This window comes from Arabidopsis thaliana, chromosome 2, assembly GCF_000001735.4.
Source record: "Arabidopsis thaliana chromosome 2, partial sequence".
NCBI classification, from domain to species: Eukaryota; Viridiplantae; Streptophyta; class Magnoliopsida; order Brassicales; family Brassicaceae; genus Arabidopsis; species Arabidopsis thaliana.
Window position 1 is genome coordinate 7844297 of NC_003071.7, and position 23528 is coordinate 7867824.

The window sequence follows — 23528 nt, forward strand, 5'->3', positions numbered from 1 at the left end:
GATGTTAAAGTAAGATAATTAATGTCATAGTTTCACATTTCATTCCATATAAATAATCAAAAGTCTTATTGTTGTTCATCAATCAAAAGCAAATATAACCTTCAGCATATATTTGGCTATACTAAGGTTCTTTTTACTCAATTTCTCATTATGTCTATAAAAAATATGCTTTCACTCCTAGCGGTTCTATGCATCATCGTTTCTGTAAATGCTTAGATGCCTCAGTTTCCGGCTCCATTTCCTTTTTCATTTCTATTCGAACCGATTCCTGGTATGTCAGGATTACCTGACATAACAAAATGTTGGTCATCCGTGATGGATATTCCTGGATGCATTGTAGAGGTTTCTCAATCTATTTTCACTGGAAAATTCGGCAATTTAGGTCCATCTTGTTGTAAAGCATTGTTGGACGCTGAAGTCAATTCCATGCCGAAAATTCCATTCATTCTGTTTTTCCCTCCGATGCTAAAGGAACAATGCTCAAGAATTGTGGGTGCAACTCCTCCTATACCAAAATAGAGTTTTAGCTTAGTTTTAAAAATCTATGATTTTTTTCTTTTCAACTTATTTATTGAAATTGTAGCTTACTCTACATGTTATACTCCAAAAAGAAAAAAACGATGATACAATAATAACATAGTTGTATTTGGGTTCAATACTTACTCATTTTTCAATTATAATGAATAACACCTTGAAACATTAACTCCGTAATTAATTTAGTCTTGCAATTTTTCATAAATTGTTTATATATGTCGTAACACAAAATTTGCGAACGGTTAATAACTTTACTAGATAAAACCTCTCTAAATAGGTAGATGTGAAAAATAAATAAATTTTTGTTTTAATAAATTTTTCAAATGATAATCTATATATATTTTATTTAATATATATTTTCTAAAACCAAATTTCAATCTTACCTTTTCTAAAACCATATTGTTAAAAACTAAAGAAAAAGTTGGACCAAGCAAAGCCTCTCGGTAAATGTGGTAAATAAATAGAACGATATAACTGAGAAGAAGAAAATAAAACAAAATTAAGAAAATAAAAAGATAAACATATTTAAGTTACAATATTTAAAAATATTAAAACACTTCTTTTTAAGAACAAAATGGGGAATTTTATTTATGTTTTGAATAGATCAACAATTATTAATAGAATGAGTTTAGTTTAATATATTAAATATAAAAAATTGAATATATAAACAATTGTTTTATGTATATATTTTTTTTTTGATAGGGTTAAGGATTTTTTTCTATTTTTGTTTTTAAATGTAATAAAATTTGAAACACATGTAAATATCGTATTAGTAAATACCGACCAAAAAAAATATTGTATTAGTAAATTTGACACATATCGCAATTTTTGTGAGCTAACAATTTTAAAAATCAAATAAGATGACGAACAAAGCTCTGGTTTAAACTTTCTCCCATCAATTTTTTCATTAAACCAAATTTAACCAATTATTTGGCCTAATAACTGCGTCTACGTTATTAAGAATAAGAACTTATTTTGTGTTTCAGTAGAAAACACACTCGTTCACAAAATGCCTAGTAAGAGTAAAGGACGATCACCGCCACCAAGTGTGTTTCTCGGATAAACACATGGAATCCAGCCATTACTTAAACGACACGTGTACGCTCATGATTTATTAATGCACACGTAATCGATCCTCTGACAAAAACCATAACGAATACAGAAAACACACGAATACACTTCCCTGCGCTATAAATAAGCTAGCACGAAAAAATTTAACAGATAGAGACAAGACAAGCAAAGCAACACTTTCACTAATCCTCTAATGGCAGAAGACAAGATCTTAAAGAAGACTCCGGCGGCGAAGAAGCCGCGAAAACCGAAAACCACCACTCATCCTCCATACTTTCAGGTGAGGTTCTAACTTTTTCTTTTGAGTTCCTATCTATTAAACTTAGTTTTTTCGTTTTGGTTTTTGATGAAGATGATAAAAGAGGCTTTGATGGTCCTGAAAGAGAAGAACGGATCAAGCCCTTATGCTATAGCTAAGAAGATAGAGGAGAAACACAAGTCTTTACTTCCAGAGAGTTTCCGTAAAACACTTTCTCTACAGCTTAAAAACTCTGTTGCTAAAGGTAAGCTCGTGAAGATCAGAGCCTCTTACAAGCTCTCAGATACCACCAAGATGATAACGAGGCAGCAGGACAAGAAGAATAAGAAGAATATGAAGCAAGAAGATAAAGAGATCACAAAGAGGACTAGGTCTTCTTCGACAAGGCCTAAGAAGACTGTGTCTGTGAACAAACAAGAAAAGAAGAGGAAAGTGAAGAAGGCGAGACAGCCTAAGTCTATCAAATCTTCAGTTGGTAAGAAGAAGGCCATGAAAGCTTCCGCTGCTTGATCACTGAGGAGGAGGAGAAGAAGATGGAACTGTGTGTGAATATGAAGAATAAGGTTTTTTGTTGTCTCTGTAAATGGATGATGACTTTGTTTTGGTTTGGTGTGGTCTCTTTTGGGTGTAAGAGTAAAGAGTCTTCGGATGTATAACCAGTACTACCATGTAATATACTCTAAATAGATAGATTTTTACTTGGGTTGATATCTATTATTTGTTCAAAGAATCGAAGAAACGAAGGCGAAACAAATTCGAGTAATTATTTCTAGTTGGGGGTTGGTTAACTAAATGCTAATTATGTATTTTATCTAAGTCGTTGAATTGAAAAGAAAAAACGCCTAATACTTATGTATGACTAAGATGGGGCCTAAAGACTTTTGAAACGGCCCAAGTTAGTGATTACACGGAGCCCATACAGATGTTTTAACAAAACATATTGGTTCATATGTAATCGTTAGTACAAACACTACAACTCTTCGCGTGTAAACCAACATCTCTATATGGTTTAGTAATGAATACAAAAATAGATACTTTTCAGTTTTATTCATTTGAGCTAAGAGAGTAAAAAATTCTATGTATTTGGTTTGCTTGGAGCTATAAAGTTTATCATGATGTCTTTGAGTTCAAAATATTTGTGACATTCAACTAGATTATCAATGTTTCGTAAGCCAGTACCTAAAAGTAGCGAATACAATTAGACACAGTTGTAAACGATCCGTTACTTAGGTAGTCGAAATATGCACAGTTAGATAACGGTTTCAGTCTTTGTAACTTACCTTGAGGATCAAACAGCGCTCCTCCTTAGAGCATCATTAGCTCCTCCTTTCGGTCAATCAACATCTTCTCAAGACCAATGCCTTTGAAATATAGTGCCTACCAATGCATTGAAGACATTCTTTAAAGCGTAAATATAATGTAGTCTAGCTCAAAGAGTAAAATAGAGAGTTTGGAGCAACTAAAGTTTGCGGAACTATATATATACTAAGGAAGGTGTCCTCGTTTTAAGCGGATGTTTGCGAGTTTGTTTTGGAGAGATTACTGAATGATCTGAAATATAACCGATGCACGCAGCTAACATAATCTTTAATTTTGATAGTTCACTTTTTGAGTTTTTGTTTACAATACATGGGTTTTCTTTATTTTTGTTAGTTTGGTATTGATATTCCCACAATTTGAAAAGATTGCATGAGATTTGAGAACCAACATCTAACATTTATAATATAATAAAATTTCCAAGTGAATCAAGATTAAAAAAAGATTCATATGAGATAAAATAAAGTTTTAAATTGAAGACTCTTGCTCCCAAAGTCTCGTTGGTATTGTGGACGACAAAGCATGCCCAACGGAGCCCCGTTGTGCACACCGCACGCTCGACATCTCCTTGCCCCACAACAATGATTTCTTATTCTGATTTCTAACTATACTTAATTAATGGCCCCTTAAATCATCTCTATAAAACTAACTATAATTAAAAAATTTAGAAAACCTCACAATTCATACCCTCATAACGTAACAATAACTCTGACCTAGTCACTCAAACTCGAATATAAATAGTACGTAACGTAATATAGATTTATATCCTCACTCATTCACAACCCTAACACATTCTTTTCATAAAACTAGACATGGCTAAACCATATGTTTAATTTTCTTTATTAGTTATATTGTTAATATTTTCATATAAGTGTAAGTAAACGTACCAACAAATCTCACATGCCATCTATGTAGTTTCATTCAATTATCAAATACGCAAATCCCAATATCATAATCCGAGTTTGTACTCAAGAATTCACTGACGAACCTGTTTTCTTCTTCTCTTTCGCTCAAAAACATTGACGAATCCATCTCCACATCATTGTTGTTTTTATCTTCATTAACTATATGATGACCTGCGAAACTTGAAGTTCCATTGTCTTCTTGGCTCATAAGTTGTGAAGCAACAAACTTGTCTAACTCTCTCCAATTTCCCGTCATCATTACTTGCTTTTTCTTCTTCCTTCTATCCTCTCCTCTTATGAATGACTCGAAGCTTTCTTCATCCGCTAATGGGAGTTTATAGTTGTAATTGTTATCCATTGATGTTATGGACATCGAGCTTGAAGGTCTTTTCATCAGCGGGAGAGAAGGGCTTTGGAGTTGTGGGAGCTGAATGAATTGATTCGATTGTATATAGTTTATACCATCAACCATTCCTTCTAGTTCTTGCTTACACATCAAACCTTTCCCAAAAATGTTATGTTGCTGCTTAGATATGTAATCAATGGGGTCCATAACCGAGTTAACTCCATTCGGTGCAACTTCATCGTAAAAGTAACTTGAGCTCCAAGTTTCCGTGTTCTTGGCTTGCCCTGTAGCTCTTTTTTTGAATGCTCTACAAACCACCCATCCTTCTTCCTAAAACACATATATGCACAAAAATGATCATAAGAAGACATGACATGTAAATAGAATCTTTGGCTTGAATTGATGTTTCAAAAATTGGTAAAGAATCATATAATACATAAGGCCAATGCAAACAAAAAGATGGAGAAAAGGCAGTTAGATTTTAGTGAAACACACATAAGGACATGCTTGAAAAGTGTGAGACCAAAAATAAGAAAGCTAGTGAAATGTATAGGTACATACTCATGCAATCTAATAGAGTTTCACTTTTGAACTTTATTGACTTTAAGATATTGAAAAAACAAGCACAACTATAATCATAAACAATATATACTACAAACATATATAGATCATTTTCTATAGAGGAAATTGCTAGCGTACAAATATATATGCGAAAGATTACTACAAAAGGGATTAAATAATTTATAATTGTTATAAACGAGACAAAAGTTTACATGTTTACTACTTCAAAAGGAAATGTGATTGAACTTTTCTGTTTTTGGTTAGTGGAAAACTGTAAAATTCTGCAATGGTCAAAATATTTATAATAAAAATTGACGTGAGACTGAAATTTGATACTAGTTTAGGAGAGACTTTTACTTTCTTTTTTCTGATTGAATATAAGTATTAATGGACTTTCACCTAAAAGTTAGCATGTGCCTCACGAAAGAGCCCAAGAGACAAGAAGCCCTAATTAAAACAAAAATGTTTTGTCCCCACCAAAGTAGAAACACAAGTACCTGGGGCGGTGCATTCTCATCTGACTCGAGCCGGTACTCATGCATGATCCAATCGGATTTCTTGCCATTAGGTGCACGTCCTTTGTAGAACACAAGTGTTTTCCTCATACCAATTAGTTTTGTTTTGTCGTAAACAGCTTTGTCTCTTCCCGTGGCTTTCCAAAATCCAGCCATGGTCGCTCTATTAGTTCTTGTCCCCGTTGGATATTTCTTGTCCTTGTGACTAAAAAAATACCATTCATTTTGTTCCTCATAACCGATTCGACATTGTTCTGTAACATTTAAAATTTAAGGTGATAATCAATAAAACCTTAACCAAAGTAAAATATCTCACGGTGTTCGGTAAGTAACCTTGTAGATCCCATGGTTCTATTCTGTAGAGATCGATGTCTCTGATGACGTCGAGATCAATCTTTTGCGATGCGATTTTCTTCCTTAGATAGTACCCGACAAGCTCTTCGTCCGTCGGATGGAACCTAAATCCTGGAGGAACGCTACAAGATTCCATTGGCTCCATTATTTCTACACCAACAAAATGAAACACCAAAATGAACAATAATATAAATATACATGTACGGAAATATTCTCTTATTTTCGTCTATACTTATATATAATTTTTGAGATCACAACATATGATTTCAGAAGATCTCAAATGATAACATGGGATAGTGGAAGGCGACATATTAGAGCTATAATGAAAAACATAAGCTAAATTTTGTGAAGACAAATAAGAAGAATAAGAAGAAAAATATATAATTATCATTCATAGAGTGCTATCTAACAAAATCATTTATAAAGTACTCGAGAGATAGTTGACAAAATGTTATGAGATATAAGCATATATAAAACTCATTTCGTGGTGAATTCCCACTTGCTCACCATTTAAACTCTCTCATAACATGCATAATTATGATCAATAAGTTACATATTTTTATTAATTTATATACATGCATACATACGTAAAATGATATTTACATGTATGAAATTTAGGTTTTGAGTTGAAGAAATCAAGATGAGATGCGATCATAACAAACGGACATGGGGAGTTATAATGATGCTGTTCTGTTGTACATTAATGTTAGTAAATGGCGGCAATGATCATCAAGAACGGCGTTCTTCTCAAAACTCTTTTTTTTTCTTTTTTTTTAAATTGAAATCAATTTATTATAATCATAAATATACTAAAGGCTAGGATAACCCTAGCAGTATACAAACAAAAAAAGCTTGTTCATCCAAAAAATATATCTATATAGGGGACGATGCAAACCTAGAGATTCATAAAACCCCATGTTTAATTTCTTTGTTATGACATAACGACAGAAGATTTACACTGATTTTGACGTTCCTGATCTTTAAACATTTTTCAAAGATGAATCCAGAATCGATTTAACGTTTGATCTCAATATGTAGGAAAAGCTACATACATATATTAACCAGCAAAAATATATATTTTTTTTAAAAACATGATCAAAAAAGAGAAATTAGTGATGCTCAAAAGTTACAAATGATCCATACTCGAAGTCCAGAGAACACACATACGTAACAAAAAGAAAAAATAGCACACACATACGTATAAGTAAGTATTATACTAATATGTGCTTGAAATCCCTTTGTTGATATATTAAGTTTACCTTGTAAATCTTCGCAGCCGAATATATAATTATAATTGATCGAGTATGTGACGGAAACAAAAAGAAAACCTAGGAAGATCAATGGTGGTGACTGGTGAGAACAACTTAATTAGAAAGAAGAGAGAAGTGGTGAAGAGAGGAAGAAGAAGAAAGAAGACGAATTAATGAGAAAGACGATCCCATTTGGTGAATATAAAGGTGAGGAGGAGAGAGTGTGGACCGTTCCATTGCGCGTGGCCTTCAGTACCATGTCCCCATTCATTCATTCACGTCACTCTCCTCTTGGCTTTTATTGTTTTTAATCTTTCCCGGTTTTATATATTTATTCACTCTCAATTTTATTGTTTTTGTTACACACGCTAGCTGTAAATATTTATGAATTAATCTAAAATTCTCACAGTATTCAAAAATAATAATAACAATATTTCTACACTAAATATGGGATTCGACTTTTAAAAATTATTAATTATTACCGATTAATGGAAGCAAGCCTTTCAGATATTTTCGCGGTGTGCAAATAGAATTATTGTGATTTGGTAAAGATTTAAAATATATTTACAAGAATAAGGTATTGTATAAGTTTTTCATTAATCATAGTTTGTATTTGTAGATGGTGTGGGCTTATGTAGCTTTTAAATGATCTTTTTTTTTTTTTTTTTTTTTTTTTTTTTTTTTGGCAAACCGCTTTTAAATGATCTTTGATTGACAAATAAGCTAAAAACTTTTTTTCTAATTATGTAGTTTAAAGGTAATTATGTGAAAGGTATTCAATTTTAAAACATATGGTCTAGTTTAACTTTCTTGTAATTATGTCAAAGGGATTTAATTTTAAATAACTTTCTTGAATTTTTTTTTATAATTATCTGAAAAAGATAAATGTTAAAAGATGCAGATTTTAATGAAATAAGTGGTTACAAGCAAAAATATTCAAATCTAATAATAAAAAGATAAAGAATAACCCTAATAACGTTTATGTCACAAAGTTATGAAAAACCCTTCTTCCTTCGATAAAATCACGTCGTCCACTTTGGTTTAAGTATGCTAGAGGCTAGAGAGAGTGATAACAAATATCAAAAAACAACGAAAAAAGTGAGAGACTTTAGAAAAGGTAATGGAACCGATCGAGTACAATGTATGTGAGACTTCTAAATGTAACTCCCACGTCGACGACCATGGATGGAAGAAAGTCGTGTCCTCGAAGAGCATTCGGAAGCGAAAACCAGCGGATCAGGCGGCCAGTGGAAACCAACCTACCGGTGAGGACGTTTTCCGTTCATTTGAGGAGAAAAATGCTAATGTGGAGGTGAGGAATGAAAATCTGAAGGCGAAGGAAAGTAAAAAGTCAAAACCCAAAGAAAGAGATGAAGCCTATAGTGTCTATCGATCCTTCAGATCTTGCGGCTTACCTCCTCGAAATGATCGGTAAGTCAGTCGATGCATGCGATGTGTAACTCTCATCTAGATGGATAATCCATAAATCAAAATTCATTTTTTTTTGCTAAATAAAAACTATCATATTTTGTTTGTTCTGTTTGGTTATAGAAAAAATATGCGTTTGAGTTGGAGGTTCAACTATTGCGATTTCTCGATAACTTTGGGAGAGCGATTTCCGGAGTACAATTTCCATGGCTGAAGTTGTTCAAAGAGTCTCCTTTGCGAAAGCTGATCGATGTTCCTTTATCTCATATTCCTGAACTTGTCTACAAAACATCAGTCCATTGGTTCGACGACCAACTTCCAATTATGACACTATTGTTTAATTTCGTGTAATCGTATTTTCACTCAATTGGCAGCACAACAATGAGGTGCCAAAGGTTGAGAGGATCCGGTAATTTTGGAATTCAAATTCATGATCTATGTTTTTGCTAGGCAGCATTTTTACCTATATGTCTTTTGTTAGCTAACTGACTAACTCCATTATTTTTATTACTTTTTATTTGGCAAAGCTAACTCCATAATTATGTTGTATTTTTTCTTTTACTATCAGTTGGAAAGTTTGATTGCATTAGGAATGGTACTGCGTACAAGACCTAATGCTTTGGCTATTGTATTACCGACACTGAGGGAGAACGTAAGTATCATGATCCCTAAACCTAATGCTTTGGCTATTATATTAATCAAGGACAAAACAAGCTTCCGCTTATAGTTTGGATGACCGCTCAGGTTTGTGTGATCCCTTATGTGAACTAGGACAAGTGTGTTATGAAATGTTATTGAACTATAAAATGTGGACAGGCCTCCCAAGGTGATTATCTGTAGACTTGTATTCATGGGCGCGTAACTTGTTACCACTAGTTGGAAGGAACCCTCAGTCAAGCTACCGTAGGAACCACGGCTGCAGTTGTTCAATATTTTTGTTTTTAGGATTCCGAACTGATTAATGAATGAAAATGGAATGAGAGGACAAAATTGACTTGTTCAATTTTTAAAACTGTTTGAAATATCATCATTGGGTGTAAATTCCTACCCACTCATTTGAACTAATTTAAATTGTCTCTTAAATCATTTGAAATTGTTAAGTGTATAATAACTTCATCGCAAAATTCTCAATTTTCAATTTATGTAAAATTTTAGAACCTTTTTTGTGATCAAATAATTTTAGATTTGAAATAATTTTAACAAACCCTAGATTCAATGAGGCAGAATTTAATACATTTAAAAAAAAATCAATTCAATAAAGAAAATGATCTAAAAAGAAAAAAAAAAATCAAATTACTGATCCAATATACCCCATTAAAGTTAAAGCTTTTTACATTCAATTTTGAAAAAATAAAACACTTTTCATAAATGAATTTAGCGTAACCGGCAAAAGAAGATCTTTGAGTTGGACCCGCCTAAACCTTCATGACAAAGACCTTCCTCCAAACTCATTAATCATTGAAGATTAATATTTAATAATTTTCAATTTATATTTATATATATTTCTCATAGGGCTTTAAAAGTGTAATCAAATGTTTATCGCAAGATTTAAACAAAGCAGGGAAAAACATAGTTTACAAACAAAAAACATCAAAGAATTTCAACAACAATAAATCAAAGAATGCGTAAATTATAACTACTAAACTATATTGAAGCTTAACTCGCTTGGTATATGAAAAGTTAGCCATTAGAAATGATTAAGTGAGTTTTACTAACTTAGAGCAACCCGTCTTGGAAACTTGATATAGTGTTGGGACTTGGGATATGCAACAAAACACTTGACATAGCTATGTGTATAGAGCTTCTATCTCCGAATTTTAAGATAAGTTCGGTATGGTTAATACTTAATAGTTACAAGCCATAATTAGGAATGAAAACGAACTTTTTGAAAATTTCTATTTTTGAACGTGTGTGAACTCTAACAAATAAACTGAAAGTTTTATTTTTGAAATTTTCTTGCCTTAAATGAAAGGCCAAAGTGTTTATTTATTTATTTAGGTTTCATGTATTTTCGGTATTTCTTGTCATTAATAATTTAACTATATCTCGATATTTCTTTCTCTGTTCAATAAGTTTTAAAGATCCAGGGCTTGTTGTCTTGCTACTATAGTAATCAATTACAACACACGCACACGGTTAGCATATTTCATTAACTTGTAGGTGATTAAAATAATCAATAAAAAAATGAAATCGTGAAGAGAAAGATAGACGATTATTAATCATGATATATGATAAGTGAGTGGGATATGAAAAAGTTTAGCATGTCATCGATGGTTCATAAACAGTTCCAACATCAAGCATTATAGATTTATAATTAACAAACATTATGTACATCCCTCTTTGCATTAAGTCAAATAAACCAAATGGGTTTTCATATATAAAGCATTGTGATTAGCGCCTTTTAAACTTCCAACCGATGTTTCATTTAAACCCGATAATAGGTATCGAACTATATAAACCAAACATAATCATTGCCTCACTGCCTGAATGTCAGCAATCAAAGCTTCCTAATTTTAAACGGAGATAGTACTATGTAACTAAAAAATTTTCATGCAAAAAAAAAAAAAAATTACATTAACTGCTTTAATTATTGTACATATACGTAATAATATAAAATATATATGTGGAAGTGGAATGATACTTGCATCTTTTTATACAGAACTTAATCAGAATGTATTGGGAACCAAGCAACTTGATGTCCATATCTCTTTATGGACACATGAACTCATAAAATTAATAAAACTTAGGATATCAAAATAATTAAAATGTATGAAAATACAAATCATGAGCATTGTCTCCTGCCTGGTAGCTAGGGTAGCCTTTTTCCCTTTTTAATCTGTAATTTTTCTCATTGATGGCAAAATGCAAATCCTAGTTTTCTTAGAATTTTAAAACCTTGAAATGTGGCCAAATCTCTTATACAATGTTGGGCCTATCAAGCAAATTTAGATCCAATAAGGCTTCATGGTGGCGGTTTGAGTATGGTTTTAATTTTTTTTATTTAACCTTACGGGCTTCCAAATTCAAAATTTAAACTGCAACATTTAGATTGTAAACTTTGAATAGGTCAAATAGACGATTATTAATCATGATATATGATAACTGAGTGGGATATGAAAAAGTTTAGCATGTCATCGATGGATCATACCAAACAACAAGCATTATAAATTTATAATTAACAAAATTTATTGAAACTGAAACTTTGAACATGCACAACAAAAGTCATTTAAGCATAAACAGTGGCGGACCCAAAATTATTTTTAGGGATGTCATTAGGGGTGTCAACATGAGTTAGCTCGCTCAGCTCATGATGAATTTGGATCTTTTATGAGCCAGCTCAGCTCAACTCATTTATTATATGAGCTTCAAAATACAAACTCGGACTCAGATCATCTAGATCACGAGCTAAATGAGCTAGCTCGCGAGCTAATGCGAATAAATGAAAAAAATTATATTTTCTAAAATTGTTATGTAAATTATATATTTTTAAAAATATATTTCTATTTTTATAGATTATATAAATATTTATGTTTTGATTGTTGACTTTTTGTGTATATTACTAATATTTATTTTCAGAAATTGTTATGTAACTTATATATTTTCTAAAATATATTTCTATTATTTATAGAAAAATATATATATATATATACTTTGATTGTTAGCTTTTTGTATATATTACTTTAAAAAAACCAAGCTCATGAGCTAGCTCATGTTCATTAAACCTCGCTCATATAACTCGTGAGCTAAATAAAGCTCGATCACTAAACTCATTTATTAAATGATCCTTAAAAATTATTAAATGATCCTTAAAAATAGAACTAGCGCTCATAAATAACTGAGCCGAGTTGAGCCAGCTCATGAGCTATCAGCTCATTTTGACACCCCTAGGTGTCATACATATATGTAAAACAACAAAAATTACTCAAAAGTGTAACATGCTAGGATCGATCTCAGATTTAGGGGTGTCATCAATAAAAGATTTACCAACTATGCTACTATCTCATTAAGCATTTCAATGCATTAAATCTAATTTCTAGATTTAACCTGGGTCAAGTGACACCCCTTCTTATTTAGTGGGTCCGCCACTGAGCATAAATGATTAAGTAGTGAAATTTGACCTGATTTTACTATATTTTTTGTTAGTTATAATACAACCTTAACGTTTACGATGCAATGCATTGTTTTTTTTGTAGCCGTTGATTTCATTCCTTTTTTAGAAAGTGGTCTTCCTCTCTTTCCGGTTGAATCTTTTCTTTTTGTAATGTAAAATTTACTGACCAAGAAAAGAAACCTTTTGCCTCCTTTGATTTTGTTCATGCTAAGTATGGTAAATGGTGCGTTTGGAAAACTAGATTCAAAAAATGTCGTTAGAGTTCGGCTTTATTCTGATCAACATTTTCACTGCGATTGTGTCATTTTCAACTTTGTCTCATGCCTTATTGCATCCTAGTAGCGTTTCTCATAATGTCTCCAGAAGCCGCTATTACATGACGACCAATGAACTATGGTTTAATCAAACCCTAGATCATGAATCTCCTAATGTAACTTCTCTTCATTGTCCTGATTTCGTAATTTTGTCCAAATGCATCTATTTGAGGTAGATTATTTGAATCATATGAGATTTGAAACTTAGTTATTGACAGGATCACCGCAAATTCAGACAGCGATACTATGAATTTATGGACTACTTTCGATCTCCAGATGGGCCTATGTTTATGATAATATGCGGTGAAGGTCCTTGTAGTGGCATAGCTAATGATTATATAAATGTAAGATTTTACAAATTTGATTATTGTAAAAAAAATCTAAAAAGATTGATGTTTTATAAACATATATAGGTATTAGCAAAGAAGTTTCAAGCAGGTGTGGTTTCACTAGAACATAGGTACTATGGAAAAAGCTCCCCCTTTAACTCATTAGCTACAGAAAATTTGAAATACCTTTCATCGAAACAAGCCCTTTACGATTTGGCATCTTTCCGACAATATTACCAGGCAAGTCTTGCTTGCTTTACTTTTATTTAGTGAGATCATATCATATGCTAGAGGAATGGTGACTACATTTAAAAGGATGTTTCATGTACTTTTATTATGATTTGTGGATGTAGGAATCTCTGAATAAGAAGTTGAATATAAGTAGTGGTGGTAGTGACAATCCGTGGTTCTTCTTCGGGATTTCTTATTCTGGAGCTTTAAGTGCGTGGTTTCGGCTTAAGTTCCCGCATTTGACGTGTGGAAGCCTTGCTAGTTCTGCAGTCGTTCGTGCAATCTATGAATTCTCTGAATTTGATCAGCAGGTATATATATTAGTAGCATAGTTTTCTTTATTGTCATCATTCTGGCATGAATGGAATTAAACAATCTTCTTTGCAAGATTTAAGGTTAAAAAGTATAAGTAATGAGGGTTTTTAAGTTACGGTGACAAATTTGATCTTTTGTATACACTACGAGAAGATAGGTGAATCAGCTGGTCAAGAATGCAAACTTGCACTACAAGAGACTAATAAACTTCTGGAATTAGGGCTTAAAGTAAAAAATAAGGCAGTGAAATCTCTCTTCAATGCCACTGAGGTCTCTCTCTTCTCTGCTTTTTAACTTTCTCTTGTTCTGTTTCAAACTGATAATAAGTTTTTGAAATCTACAGCTTGATGTTGATGCTGATTTTTTATACTTAACGGCAGATGCAGCGGTTATGGCGGTAAAGATTATCCATAATCATTTTTTCAATTCCAAGTTCTTTCTATTCTTTCCTGACTAGTAACATTTAATGTTCAAAATCTTGTAGTTTCAATATGGAAATCCAGATAAACTATGTGTCCCGCTTGTTGAAGCAAAGAAGAATGGTAGTGATTTAGTGGTAAGCTCACAACGTTTTTCTTCCTCTCTTCATGCTATAATCTCGCTTGAGCCGTGGAGCTTACAATATTTTATTTGCTAAAGACTTTGAATTGTGTGTGTGATGCAGGTAACATATTCAACATATGTTAGAGAGTATTGCATGAGAATTTGGGGATTACGTGTTAGAACATATAACCGAAAACATCTGAGAAACACAGTAGTTACCGCAGACAGTGCATATCGGTTATGGTGGTTTCAAGCTTGCACAGAACTAGGATATTTCCAGGTGGCACCTAAATATGATAGTGTTCGATCTCATCAAATCAATACAACGTAACATTCTTGAATTATACTGTTTGTTTACATTTTGTAAAGTCACATGTTTATTTAATTTTCTGCTAACTTGATTAGGTTTCATTTGGATTTATGCAAGAGCCTTTTTGGGAAAGATGTTTACCCTAAAGTTGATGCAACAAACTTGTACTATGGAGGCGATAGACTCGCCGGTATAAATGTGACATTAAACCTTCTTAAATGTCATTTTAGTCTGTGCACATTATGATAATGTTTGAGGATTATTATGCAGCAACCAAAATCATTTTCACAAATGGGTCAGAAGATCCATGGCGTCATGCTTCCAAACAGAACTCTACTCATGAAAGTAAAGACTCGATCTCTTATGCCTTTCGACATCGATTAATTTTGCTTAAGTTTTGTCTCGGATTTGTGCATTTTCTTTTTTAAGACACTAACAAAATCATGCGCCAGTGCCTTCTTACATCATAAAATGTCGTAACTGTGGCCATGGAAGTGATATAAGAGGATGCCCTCAATCTCCAATGGTCATTGAAGGTATAAGCATTTGTGTGTGTTTTGTCCAAAAACTAAAAAAAAAGAGTCTTGAAATAACAAATTTTCATTTTCAGGTAAATCAAATAATTGCAGCTTACCCGATTATGTAAACAAAGTAAGGCAACAGATGGTAGAACACATTGACTTGTGGCTGTCTGAGTGTCGCCAATCTATTAGGAGTTCAATATAGAGATGCATTATAGAAATAATGATTCGAATTGGACAAACAATATAATAAACTCTTTAGTCTTTATTATTGATTTTTTAATCCAAATTTGAGTGAACATAGTCAACCTAATGAAGTCGTTTTCTGTTTTAGAAAATGATGCAGTTTTTGTATTTATTGTATGTGTCATTGCTAAAAATAGTTTATAACTTGTAACAAAGACCGCAATGTAGAAATATTTGACTTGTCTTTTAAATGAGTTCCTAGAAGAATTCATCATTTAATCTCTCGAGTCTATTGGGTTCAAACCCCTTAAATCTAAATTTAAGTTCATCTGACGTCTGTTTCTCTTTATTGTCCTCACATTCCCAATCATAGATCAAACATAATTCTCATGGAAAAAATGTAGATAGGAAAACATCAAGATTAAAAAACAAATAGAAAATAATTTGCAAGCTAATTGGAATCGCACTTAAGTCTCTAAAATAAGAAATAAACAACTTCAATAACAATAAAACTTAAGGAAAACACGAAATGAAAGATTTAAAAAAATGTTTTGAGTAACAAATTTCGAGAAACACTTTTGGAGGAAAAAAAAAATATTGTTAATTTTAGCAAATTAAAATCACCCCTTTCTCTAACAATTTCTTATTTAGTCATGTAAAAGGTGGACTGTTGAAGTATGGGGCGGAGAACAAACGTCTAAATATTTAAGGTTACAATGATAAATACTCATTCTTGTGCCTATATATATATATATATATATATATATATATATATATATTACTTCGTAATTTCGTATAATAGTTGATGATAAAATAAATTACTTCGTATAGTCATAGAGTGGGTTCTTGTCAATCCATGTCGGAGGAATAAATAAGTAATTATACTGTTGGGATCTCATTATTTTATGTTTTATTATAAAAAAGCAAGAGCGTTGAATTTAAATTCGTTCTTGTTGCACGAATGTTCGATTTCTTTTCTGATTTTCTCCCAAAAGACAAGTAATATATATGGAGAAATGATTTTCATTTGTTTGTTAATTTGTATGTTTAGAACTAAATATCGTCTCTCCGAAACGCTTGATAATCCAAACCACTCCAAACAAAAAAAACTTTTGGGAAAAGAAACAGGCAATAGGTGCTAAGATGAGGAAGCATAACCACAAACAAAGACTGCAATTCCTAAATTATATCGACAACAAAATAATTGCCAATGCTCAAGGTATTGCATGGATCTTCCTCCCCGTTGTTAGCTTTCTCTGCTCTTGTTGCGGAGTTGGTAATCTTTTGGGTTGCAATGGATACAGTCTCTTCTGAAGTCGTTTGGATCGTCATGTTTCGATCTCGTTTGTTTTCTTTGGTAAAGTTGTGTCTTGCATTTATGTATTTTTTTTGGAGTATTTCTAGGTTTTCTTGTCTTGTTATCTTGTACAGTAAAACCTCTATAAATTAATAATGTCGGGACCGAGAAAATTTATTAATTTAAAGAAGTATTAATTTATGCAGAGATTTTACAAATTTTGTAATTTTTTACAAAAATGTGATCTAAAAGGTAGTTTTTCTATACAATCAATAATTTTTCTAAAAATTATTACGAGTAGAAAACCATTATTAGATTTAAAAACAAAAAAAAACTTTTTTATACGTAGTAAAATTATTAGAATTTAATTTTACAAAGAACTAATATAAATTAAAATAAAACAATACGAAAGTCATATTTTACTAAGCTTTACATAATATATATTCATAAATATAAATATATATATTCATAAATTTATACAGTTATTAATTTAAAATATTGATGGGACCATATATTTACATAGAATTTTCAAAAATTTTATTATCTTATTAATTTATCGATTTGTATCAATTTTTACACTAGTCCCAACTCGGAACCAGAAAAATTTATTAATTTATAGAAGTTATTAATTTATCGAATATTAATTTATAGAGGTTATACTGTATTTCTCTTTTATTTGGGTTGTATTTCTTCTTTTTTTACTGAGTTTGAGATTTAATTTTAATAAAAATTATCAGTTTGATAAAAAAAAACTAAAAATATAATTTTCTTTATAAACTAATAAAATTAAGTTTCTCATTCTAGCTAAAAGGCTTAGCTTAATATTATTATGAATATTATTCATCTTTCCTCTTTCAAAAAACATATTTTTCATCTTGATTATCATCGGTTGCAACCAAAACGAAAGGCTAAGTTTCATATTCATTTTACTCCCAAACCAAAACAAATAGAGGTAAATAAATTTTTCGTATTTCGTACTGGAGCTTTAATGTTAATTTTACCATTTGTTTTCACCCAAAAAAAACCACCTGAATTTCTTGAACAAATTCACAAGGAAATTAAATTTGTTTTCTGGGTTTTAATTTGTAACAAAATATCACCTGGTTTTATTAAACTAGTTCCATTAGTTAAAATTAAAAATTGCCGGTATTGTTTTGTTAAATATTTTATTTTGATAAAATCCTCTGATCTCTATCATTCGAAGTCAAAGCTGTTTTGTTCACGTAAAACTGCATGTGTGATCCTATATATTGTATATTGATAAATACGTTTAACAATGACAATCTAGTGAGATAGCTCATGTCACATCGACCTATGATCAATGGATTACTTCAGTTTGATAATATGTTTGTATGTGATCACGAATTATATATTATATACCAATCGATTTTTCATTGTTTTATGTACTATAATTTGATTTCAGCTCACTACATATAATATTTAAACGTGACATGTTCATCTTTTTTCGTCGTCGATCGACATATCAACTATAAGATTAGTCGGTTGTACGTATAAATCTTGACCTTTTACCATGGATTTGTCCTATAAAAGCTTACTAGAGACTAGAGACCAGAACGCATTAATATTATTAGGTCTATCTTCTATCACTTCATAGTGTTTCTTTAACACTCATGTTTTGCAAGTGTCGTTTTGTACTATTGGAAAAGATTATTGTTATAAAAAAAAAAATGAAACAAAACTCTAAAAAATCAGTTAATCTTAGTTATAAAACATTATCCTGCTAGAAATCATTGCAACTTTAATAAAGTATTGAGTCTTGAATCGTTATGTCCACTTCGTTTATTTTATATAAAAGTTTGTCAACTAATTAATAGCTGATTTTTTTTTTCTTTTAAGAGAAAGAAGATCTCGAAATGAGAATTAAAGATAAGATATATGGTTAGGTAGCGAGTAGAAGACCAAAGCAAGAAACTACGACCACGACATCTTGCACATAAGAAAAAAAAAAAGTAGTTCAATTTCATTTTCGCTTTGGTCCACTTTATTATTTAACAAAAAATAATATCTAATAAATTACATTAATATAACAGTCCGTGTTAGACTAAGACACGAAGCCTCCCCCACTAAATCGACGCAAATAAAAATAAACAAATGGTGGGGTTAAGAGTTTAATTCGAGCTGTGGAATTTTTTTATAAATATACAAAAATAATAATATTTAAAATAATATATATTACGATAACAAATTTTTATGTCAATCAATTATATTTTAAGAATCTTCTAAAATCAAATATTATTGAACTAATAATTTGAATAATAATTTTAATTCCACTATTATTGAAAATATTCATATCATTAGTTTTTAAGGGTGTATAGTGAAAAAATTCCTCAATTTCAAATATGTTAATACAAATTTCCCTTTTTAAAAATTATCATGAAATTGGACAAACTATATTTATATTGAAAAAGATATATAAACTTATACAACACAAATTGTAAACAAAAATAACATGATGTTCTTCAATAAAATTATAAATCATCAAACCTAAACTCTAAAATTGTCAAAGTAAAAAACCTAAATTGACGAATTCTAATTTATTATAGCGAAATTCTCTGATGTTTGTATGATGTCGAAGTTGATTATGAGAGATTTTGTAAAATTTTGTGTTTTAATTTTAACCATAGTTTATCTAATTTTTACGACAATGTAGAAAGACAGGATTAAGATATTTGAAAAATTGAAGTTTTTTTTTATAAAATATATAATTGAATAATTTCTTATAGAATTTTAGAAAAAAATTTTAGATAAAATTAAAAAACACAAATGTAATTCTTTTATGTAGAATTTGGGGAACCAGACTACAACAAATCATAAATTTCTCTAAATTTACCTAAAATCATATTAAAAATTAATAAATCATTATGAATCTTAAATTACTTAAAATATAAATTTGAAAATACTCCTCTAACTCAGAGATCAATTTTTTCTAATGCCTCGTGATTTTTTTGCATCTTGTAGCTTAGTCACCTATATATATTTTTAGTGGTAACAAGATTCTCTGTTAAAAAAATAATAAAAATTAAAAATAATAATAGTTTATTTTATGGGAAAAGACGCGAGTGGCTCCCACCAGCCTCAACTTTGCCCACGTGGAACCAGCCATATGCGCGGCGTTTAGACAACAAAAAAAAAGCGTGTTGTTTCTTTCTCTCTCTAGAAAGTCAAAAAAAGGAGACAGACAACCAAACACTGCCTTGTCACATCTCTCTCTCTCTTGCTTTTGGCGAGTAACGAGTAAGTCCATTTTCCATGTGCCCACTGTGTCTTCTCTCCTTACACGCCACCATCTCCTCCACCTCCTCCTCCCTCCCTTCTCCAATTCCCAATTCTCCTCCAAACCCTAGGGTTAGGGTTTCCACGATTGCTTCACCTTCCCTTCTTTTTTTAAAACCTCAGATCTTCCGCTTCCTCGTTCTTGTCTTTTTGTTGAGCTGAGAAGCAAAAAAAAAGTGTTCTTTGGCTTCACGAGGAGCCAACAACGAATCGATGCCGGAAATCGATCTTATGAGAGTCGATCATTGTGTTTCCGATGTTAAATTAGATGATTCTTCTTCTTCTCCTCCGGGATTCTTCGATGGTGGTGGTGTTCCGTTAGATTCGGATGTGAAGTTAGACGAAGAAGATTCCGATTCTTTGAAGAAGAGAGGTAGACGTGGTCGTCCGCCGAGAATTTTAGCTAAAGCTTCTTCGCCTCCGATTTCGAGGAAGAGAAGAGAAGATGAAGATGTTTGCTTTGTTTGCTTCGATGGTGGTAGTCTTGTTCTCTGCGATCGTAGGTTAGTGAAGTTTTGAGCTTAGACAAGTTACTCTCCCAGCTCCATTACATTCCTACTTGTAAAAATAGAAACTTTTACTTGTGACTGATGATGATTCTTTCTTAATTTGTCAGGGGATGTCCAAAGGCTTATCACCCAGCTTGTGTTAAGCGTACTGAAGCATTCTTCAGATCGAGATCTAAATGGAATTGTGGTAAGTTGTTCAATTTTTATCTGTTTTCTCTTCTTTGAGATGGTTCATAGTGATGAGGATGGTTTTTTGGTTTCAGGTTGGCACATATGTACTACTTGTCAAAAGGATTCGTTCTACATGTGTTATACTTGTCCGTATTCAGTTTGTAAGAGGTGTGTTAGAAGCTCAGAGTATGTAGTTGTAAGGGAGAACAAAGGATTCTGTGGAATTTGTATGAAGACTATAATGCTTATTGAGAATGCAGCTGAAGCTAACAAAGAAAAGGTATGAGAATCCTGTCTACATTTTGTTACTTTCTCTTACTCGCAGTACTACAAGGTTATTTGTGGAACTTGAGGTCTGTTCTTGTAATGTCGCTTTGTTTTTTTAATGTGGATTCTTTCTTCTAGCTAAATGTATTACATGTACATTTTCTAGGTTCAGGTTGATTTTGATGATCAAGGCAGCTGGGAGTATCTTTTTAAGATTTACTGGGTTTCTCTTAAAGAAAAGCTAGGTTTATCGTTAGATGATCTTACCAAAGCAAAAAATCCATGGAAATCTTCTTCTTCTACTGCCGCTAAGCGAAGAACTACTAGTCGGGTTCATGAAAAGGATGATGGAAATTCTCCTGGGGTTATGAAAATACGTCGTGCTAAAGTAAGGAAAATGGATGCTGTTTCTGTGAGTAATTTGGGTCCTTCTTTGGATTCAAACTGTTCTTTGGGTGACAGACTTCCACAATTGACTAGTGCTGCTACTTGGGCAACCAATGAGCTTTTGGACTTTGTGGGGTATATGAAAAACGGTGATATTTCTGTCTTATCAAAGTATGATGTCCAAACTCTCGTGCTAGAGTATGTGAGACGGAATAATCTACAAAACTCTCCTCAGAATTCTGAAATAATGTGTGACTCCAAGCTTATGAGATTGTTTGGAAAGGAGCGAGTGGACAACTTGGAAATGTTAAAGCTTCTTGATTCTCACTTCATCGATCAAGTTAGGTCTCCAGTCACAGATAATTCAGCCGGAGGAGTCACTGAAACTATGTCTTACCAGGTTAATGCGGGCAGAAGCTGTGATAGGTTAAATACATCTGAACAGCATCAAGAAGGGGAATCACAGCAATTGAACGGGCACAGTATTCAAGTTAGACCTTCCAGTTCTGATAGCAGAAACCATGCAGTTGTAAAACCTGACACAAGTGCCACTCTGTCCAATAAGCCAATTGATGGTTTGGATACAAATATGGTATGGTTATATGGAGATCCAGATGGGAAGATTCATGGACCATTTTCGTTATATAACCTGCGACAATGGAATTCAAGCGGGCATTTCCCACCAGAGCTGAGAATATGGAGGTTGGGTGAACAGCAACACAGCTCCATACTTTTGACTGACGCATTAAATGGGCAGTTCCATAAAACAGGGTTATTACAGAATCATTCTATCCCCAAGCAGGAAGTGACAGCTACTATAGCTAACGATCAAAACAGGTCTGTGGCTGTTCCTAAAATAGAGAGTAGAATACTTGACTTCAGCCCCAACTCAGTGTGCACTGACCAGAGTGTTATTTCTAGCAGTAACAGTGTCATCACAAGGAGCTCGGATGTGAGTAACAAAAGCGGAAACAATTGTAGCCACGCCGTGCCATTGGATTTTTCTCTTTCTAATGAAAGGGATACTGTGGGTTTTATCTCTCTCTGGGACAAAAGAAAAGTTGAAAGTTCTTTGCTTGTACAAAGCCCAATAAGCTGTTCACTCTCGCTGGCTACATTACCTAGAAACTCAAACTGCTCTCTGCCACCACATGAAAGATGGAGTGCTGGTCAGACAGATGGAAACAGTGCAGCAACGACTGCTTGCAATCAAAACGGTAGTCTTAGCGGCTCAGCTGAGAAACAAGTCACGGCTACAGTCCAGTCATGTGGACAGAACTGGAATGCTGCAACTCCAAGCAGTGCTTCAAATGTGTGGGATTCGAACTCGGGTTTGACGTCTTTCCCAGACAATCAAGAAATAGACTTTTTAGATCTCTTTAGTCCAACTTTCAAATTCAACTTTGCATCTACTACCACTGATTGGCAACCCATTGTGGCTGGACCTGACGAATGCGACGAATCAGTCTCAGATCTTTTGGCAGAAGTGGAAGCCATGGAGTCCCAAAAACGTCTTCCTTCTCCAACTTCGACATTCCGTGGTCCTGAAGAATTATTAATCCGGCACTCAATAAACGATAGCTTCAGTCCCGCAGAAGGACATAGCCCAGCACTAGATGTAAGCAAAGGTGACTCCATGAGCTCCACAAACGATCTTCAAATGCATTCACGATCTAACAGCACCGTGCATTTTTAGTCGTGGGCTCGGGTTCACATAGAGAGAAATCATAACCTGGGGCACAGGTTACCATAGATCATCCAATGTCCTAGATTCGTCTGATCGATGGTGGACTATGCCCTCTTTCTTCTCTTTTTTTTTGCAGGATTATTACAGAACATAAATAAATGGCAGAATCATCAGCAAAAATGAAAAAAAACGAGTGGTGCATATGTAGAAGATGTTTCTTCGCGGTATTTTTGACTGCACCCATTGTTTTCTTCAGTATTTAGGTTTTGTAACGTTGTCCTGTGTTAAGATTTGCACAGACATACCCAACTTCTGTATCTTTTTTTTTTACATTGTTTGTACTTAGGAACAAGTATAAAAATGGGAAGAAATTGTTGTCCATGGATGTAATCAAAACATTTGTAGGGATCATATCATCTTATTATTCTATATATATGATAATGATAGTGTAACGTTTCATTCTTTTTGTTTTGAATGTTTCAAATCTATTTATATCATGACAAGTGTAGGCTCCAG

The 23528-nt window shown here is 32.5% G+C and overlaps 5 protein-coding genes, 2 long non-coding RNA genes and 1 pseudogene across 12 annotated transcripts; 7 read left to right on the forward strand and 1 right to left on the reverse strand.

Moving 5' to 3' along the window:
* Positions 1-150: 150 nt before the first annotated feature.
* Positions 151-519, forward strand: AT2G18042 (annotated as a pseudogene). Its single transcript has one exon.
* A 1107-nt stretch (positions 520-1626) lies between these two features.
* Positions 1627-2735, forward strand: HIS1-3 (histone H1-3). Of its 2 annotated transcripts, NM_179639.1 has the most exons (3): positions 1627-1632; positions 1823-1885; positions 1958-2588. In NM_179639.1, exon 3 carries the CDS (start codon positions 1958-1960, stop codon positions 2372-2374), a length of 417 nt encoding a protein of 138 aa, NP_849970.1. In that variant the 5' UTR covers positions 1627-1632; positions 1823-1885; the 3' UTR covers positions 2375-2588. The 2 variants fall into 2 exon arrangements, with proteins under 2 accessions (NP_849970.1, NP_179396.1); NM_127361.3 differs by lacking the exon at positions 1627-1632 and having other exon boundaries at positions 1703-1885; positions 1958-2735.
* A 935-nt stretch (positions 2736-3670) lies between these two features.
* VND1 (vascular related NAC-domain protein 1) lies at positions 3671-7310 on the reverse strand (the record flags this gene model as incomplete). 3 transcript variants are annotated; one of them, NM_001335579.1, is made up of 4 exons in its annotated part: positions 3671-4762; positions 5491-5762; positions 5842-6012; positions 7122-7257. In NM_001335579.1, 3 exons carry the CDS (start codon positions 6005-6007, stop codon positions 4103-4105), a joined length of 1098 nt encoding a protein of 365 aa, NP_001318244.1. In that variant the 3' UTR covers positions 3671-4102. The 3 variants fall into 3 exon arrangements, with proteins under 3 accessions (NP_001318244.1, NP_001323941.1, NP_179397.1); NM_001335580.1 differs by having other exon boundaries at positions 3894-4762; positions 5491-6012; positions 7122-7310; NM_127362.2 differs by lacking the exon at positions 7122-7257 and having other exon boundaries at positions 4024-4762; positions 5842-6007.
* Positions 7311-8232: 922 nt separating this feature from the next.
* On the forward strand, positions 8233-9370 carry AT2G18070 (uncharacterized protein; the record flags this gene model as incomplete). Its single annotated transcript, NM_127363.4, has 4 exons — positions 8233-8543; positions 8915-8949; positions 9131-9196; positions 9312-9370. 4 exons carry the CDS (start codon positions 8233-8235, stop codon positions 9368-9370), a joined length of 471 nt encoding a protein of 156 aa, NP_179398.4.
* Positions 9371-12501: 3131 nt separating this feature from the next.
* AT2G07035 lies at positions 12502-12861 on the forward strand. Its single transcript, NR_140186.1, has one exon. It is a non-coding gene; the product is annotated as an other RNA (long non-coding RNA).
* On the forward strand, positions 12843-15687 carry EDA2 (Serine carboxypeptidase S28 family protein). Its single transcript, NM_127364.6, has 12 exons — positions 12843-13081; positions 13184-13309; positions 13379-13534; positions 13648-13836; positions 13994-14110; positions 14184-14237; positions 14325-14396; positions 14505-14710; positions 14789-14883; positions 14964-15038; positions 15146-15229; positions 15304-15687. Exons 1-12 carry the CDS (start codon positions 12902-12904, stop codon positions 15417-15419), a joined length of 1470 nt encoding a protein of 489 aa, NP_179399.5. The 5' UTR covers positions 12843-12901; the 3' UTR covers positions 15420-15687.
* Positions 15688-16379: 692 nt separating this feature from the next.
* On the forward strand, positions 16380-16748 carry AT2G07045. The gene has a single exon (NR_140187.1). It is a non-coding gene; the product is annotated as an other RNA (long non-coding RNA).
* Positions 16749-19878: 3130 nt separating this feature from the next.
* AT2G18090 (PHD finger family protein / SWIB complex BAF60b domain-containing protein / GYF domain-containing protein) lies at positions 19879-23524 on the forward strand. 2 transcript variants are annotated; one of them, NM_001335581.1, is made up of 5 exons: positions 19879-20494; positions 20608-20687; positions 20764-20951; positions 21105-22162; positions 22250-23470. In NM_001335581.1, the coding sequence occupies exons 1-5, from the start codon at positions 20205-20207 to the stop codon at positions 23019-23021; spliced, it is 2388 nt and encodes a 795-aa protein (NP_001325275.1). In that variant the 5' UTR covers positions 19879-20204; the 3' UTR covers positions 23022-23470. The 2 variants fall into 2 exon arrangements, with proteins under 2 accessions (NP_001325275.1, NP_849971.1); NM_179640.2 differs by having other exon boundaries at positions 19898-20494; positions 21105-23524.
* The last annotated feature ends 4 nt before the right edge of the window (positions 23525-23528 follow it).

Bases quoted from the DNA above. Each gene is read 5' to 3' on its own strand.
- HIS1-3 (NM_127361.3), top strand. From the start codon at position 1,799: ATGGCAGAAGACAAGATCTTAAAGAAGACTCCGGCGGCGAAGAAGCCG. The intron at 1,886-1,957 runs GTGAGGTTCTAA...TTTTTGATGAAG, and splicing joins CTCATCCTCCATACTTTCAG to ATGATAAAAGAGGCTTTGAT.
- EDA2 (NM_127364.6), top strand. From the start codon at position 12,902: ATGTCGTTAGAGTTCGGCTTTATTCTGATCAACATTTTCACTGCGATT. The intron at 13,535-13,647 runs GCAAGTCTTGCT...TTGTGGATGTAG, and splicing joins CTTTCCGACAATATTACCAG to GAATCTCTGAATAAGAAGTT. The intron at 15,230-15,303 runs GTATAAGCATTT...TTTCATTTTCAG, and splicing joins ATCTCCAATGGTCATTGAAG to GTAAATCAAATAATTGCAGC.
- AT2G18090 (NM_179640.2), top strand. From the start codon at position 20,205: ATGCCGGAAATCGATCTTATGAGAGTCGATCATTGTGTTTCCGATGTT. The intron at 20,688-20,763 runs GTAAGTTGTTCA...TTTTGGTTTCAG, and splicing joins GAGATCTAAATGGAATTGTG to GTTGGCACATATGTACTACT. The intron at 20,952-21,104 runs GTATGAGAATCC...TACATTTTCTAG, and splicing joins CTGAAGCTAACAAAGAAAAG to GTTCAGGTTGATTTTGATGA.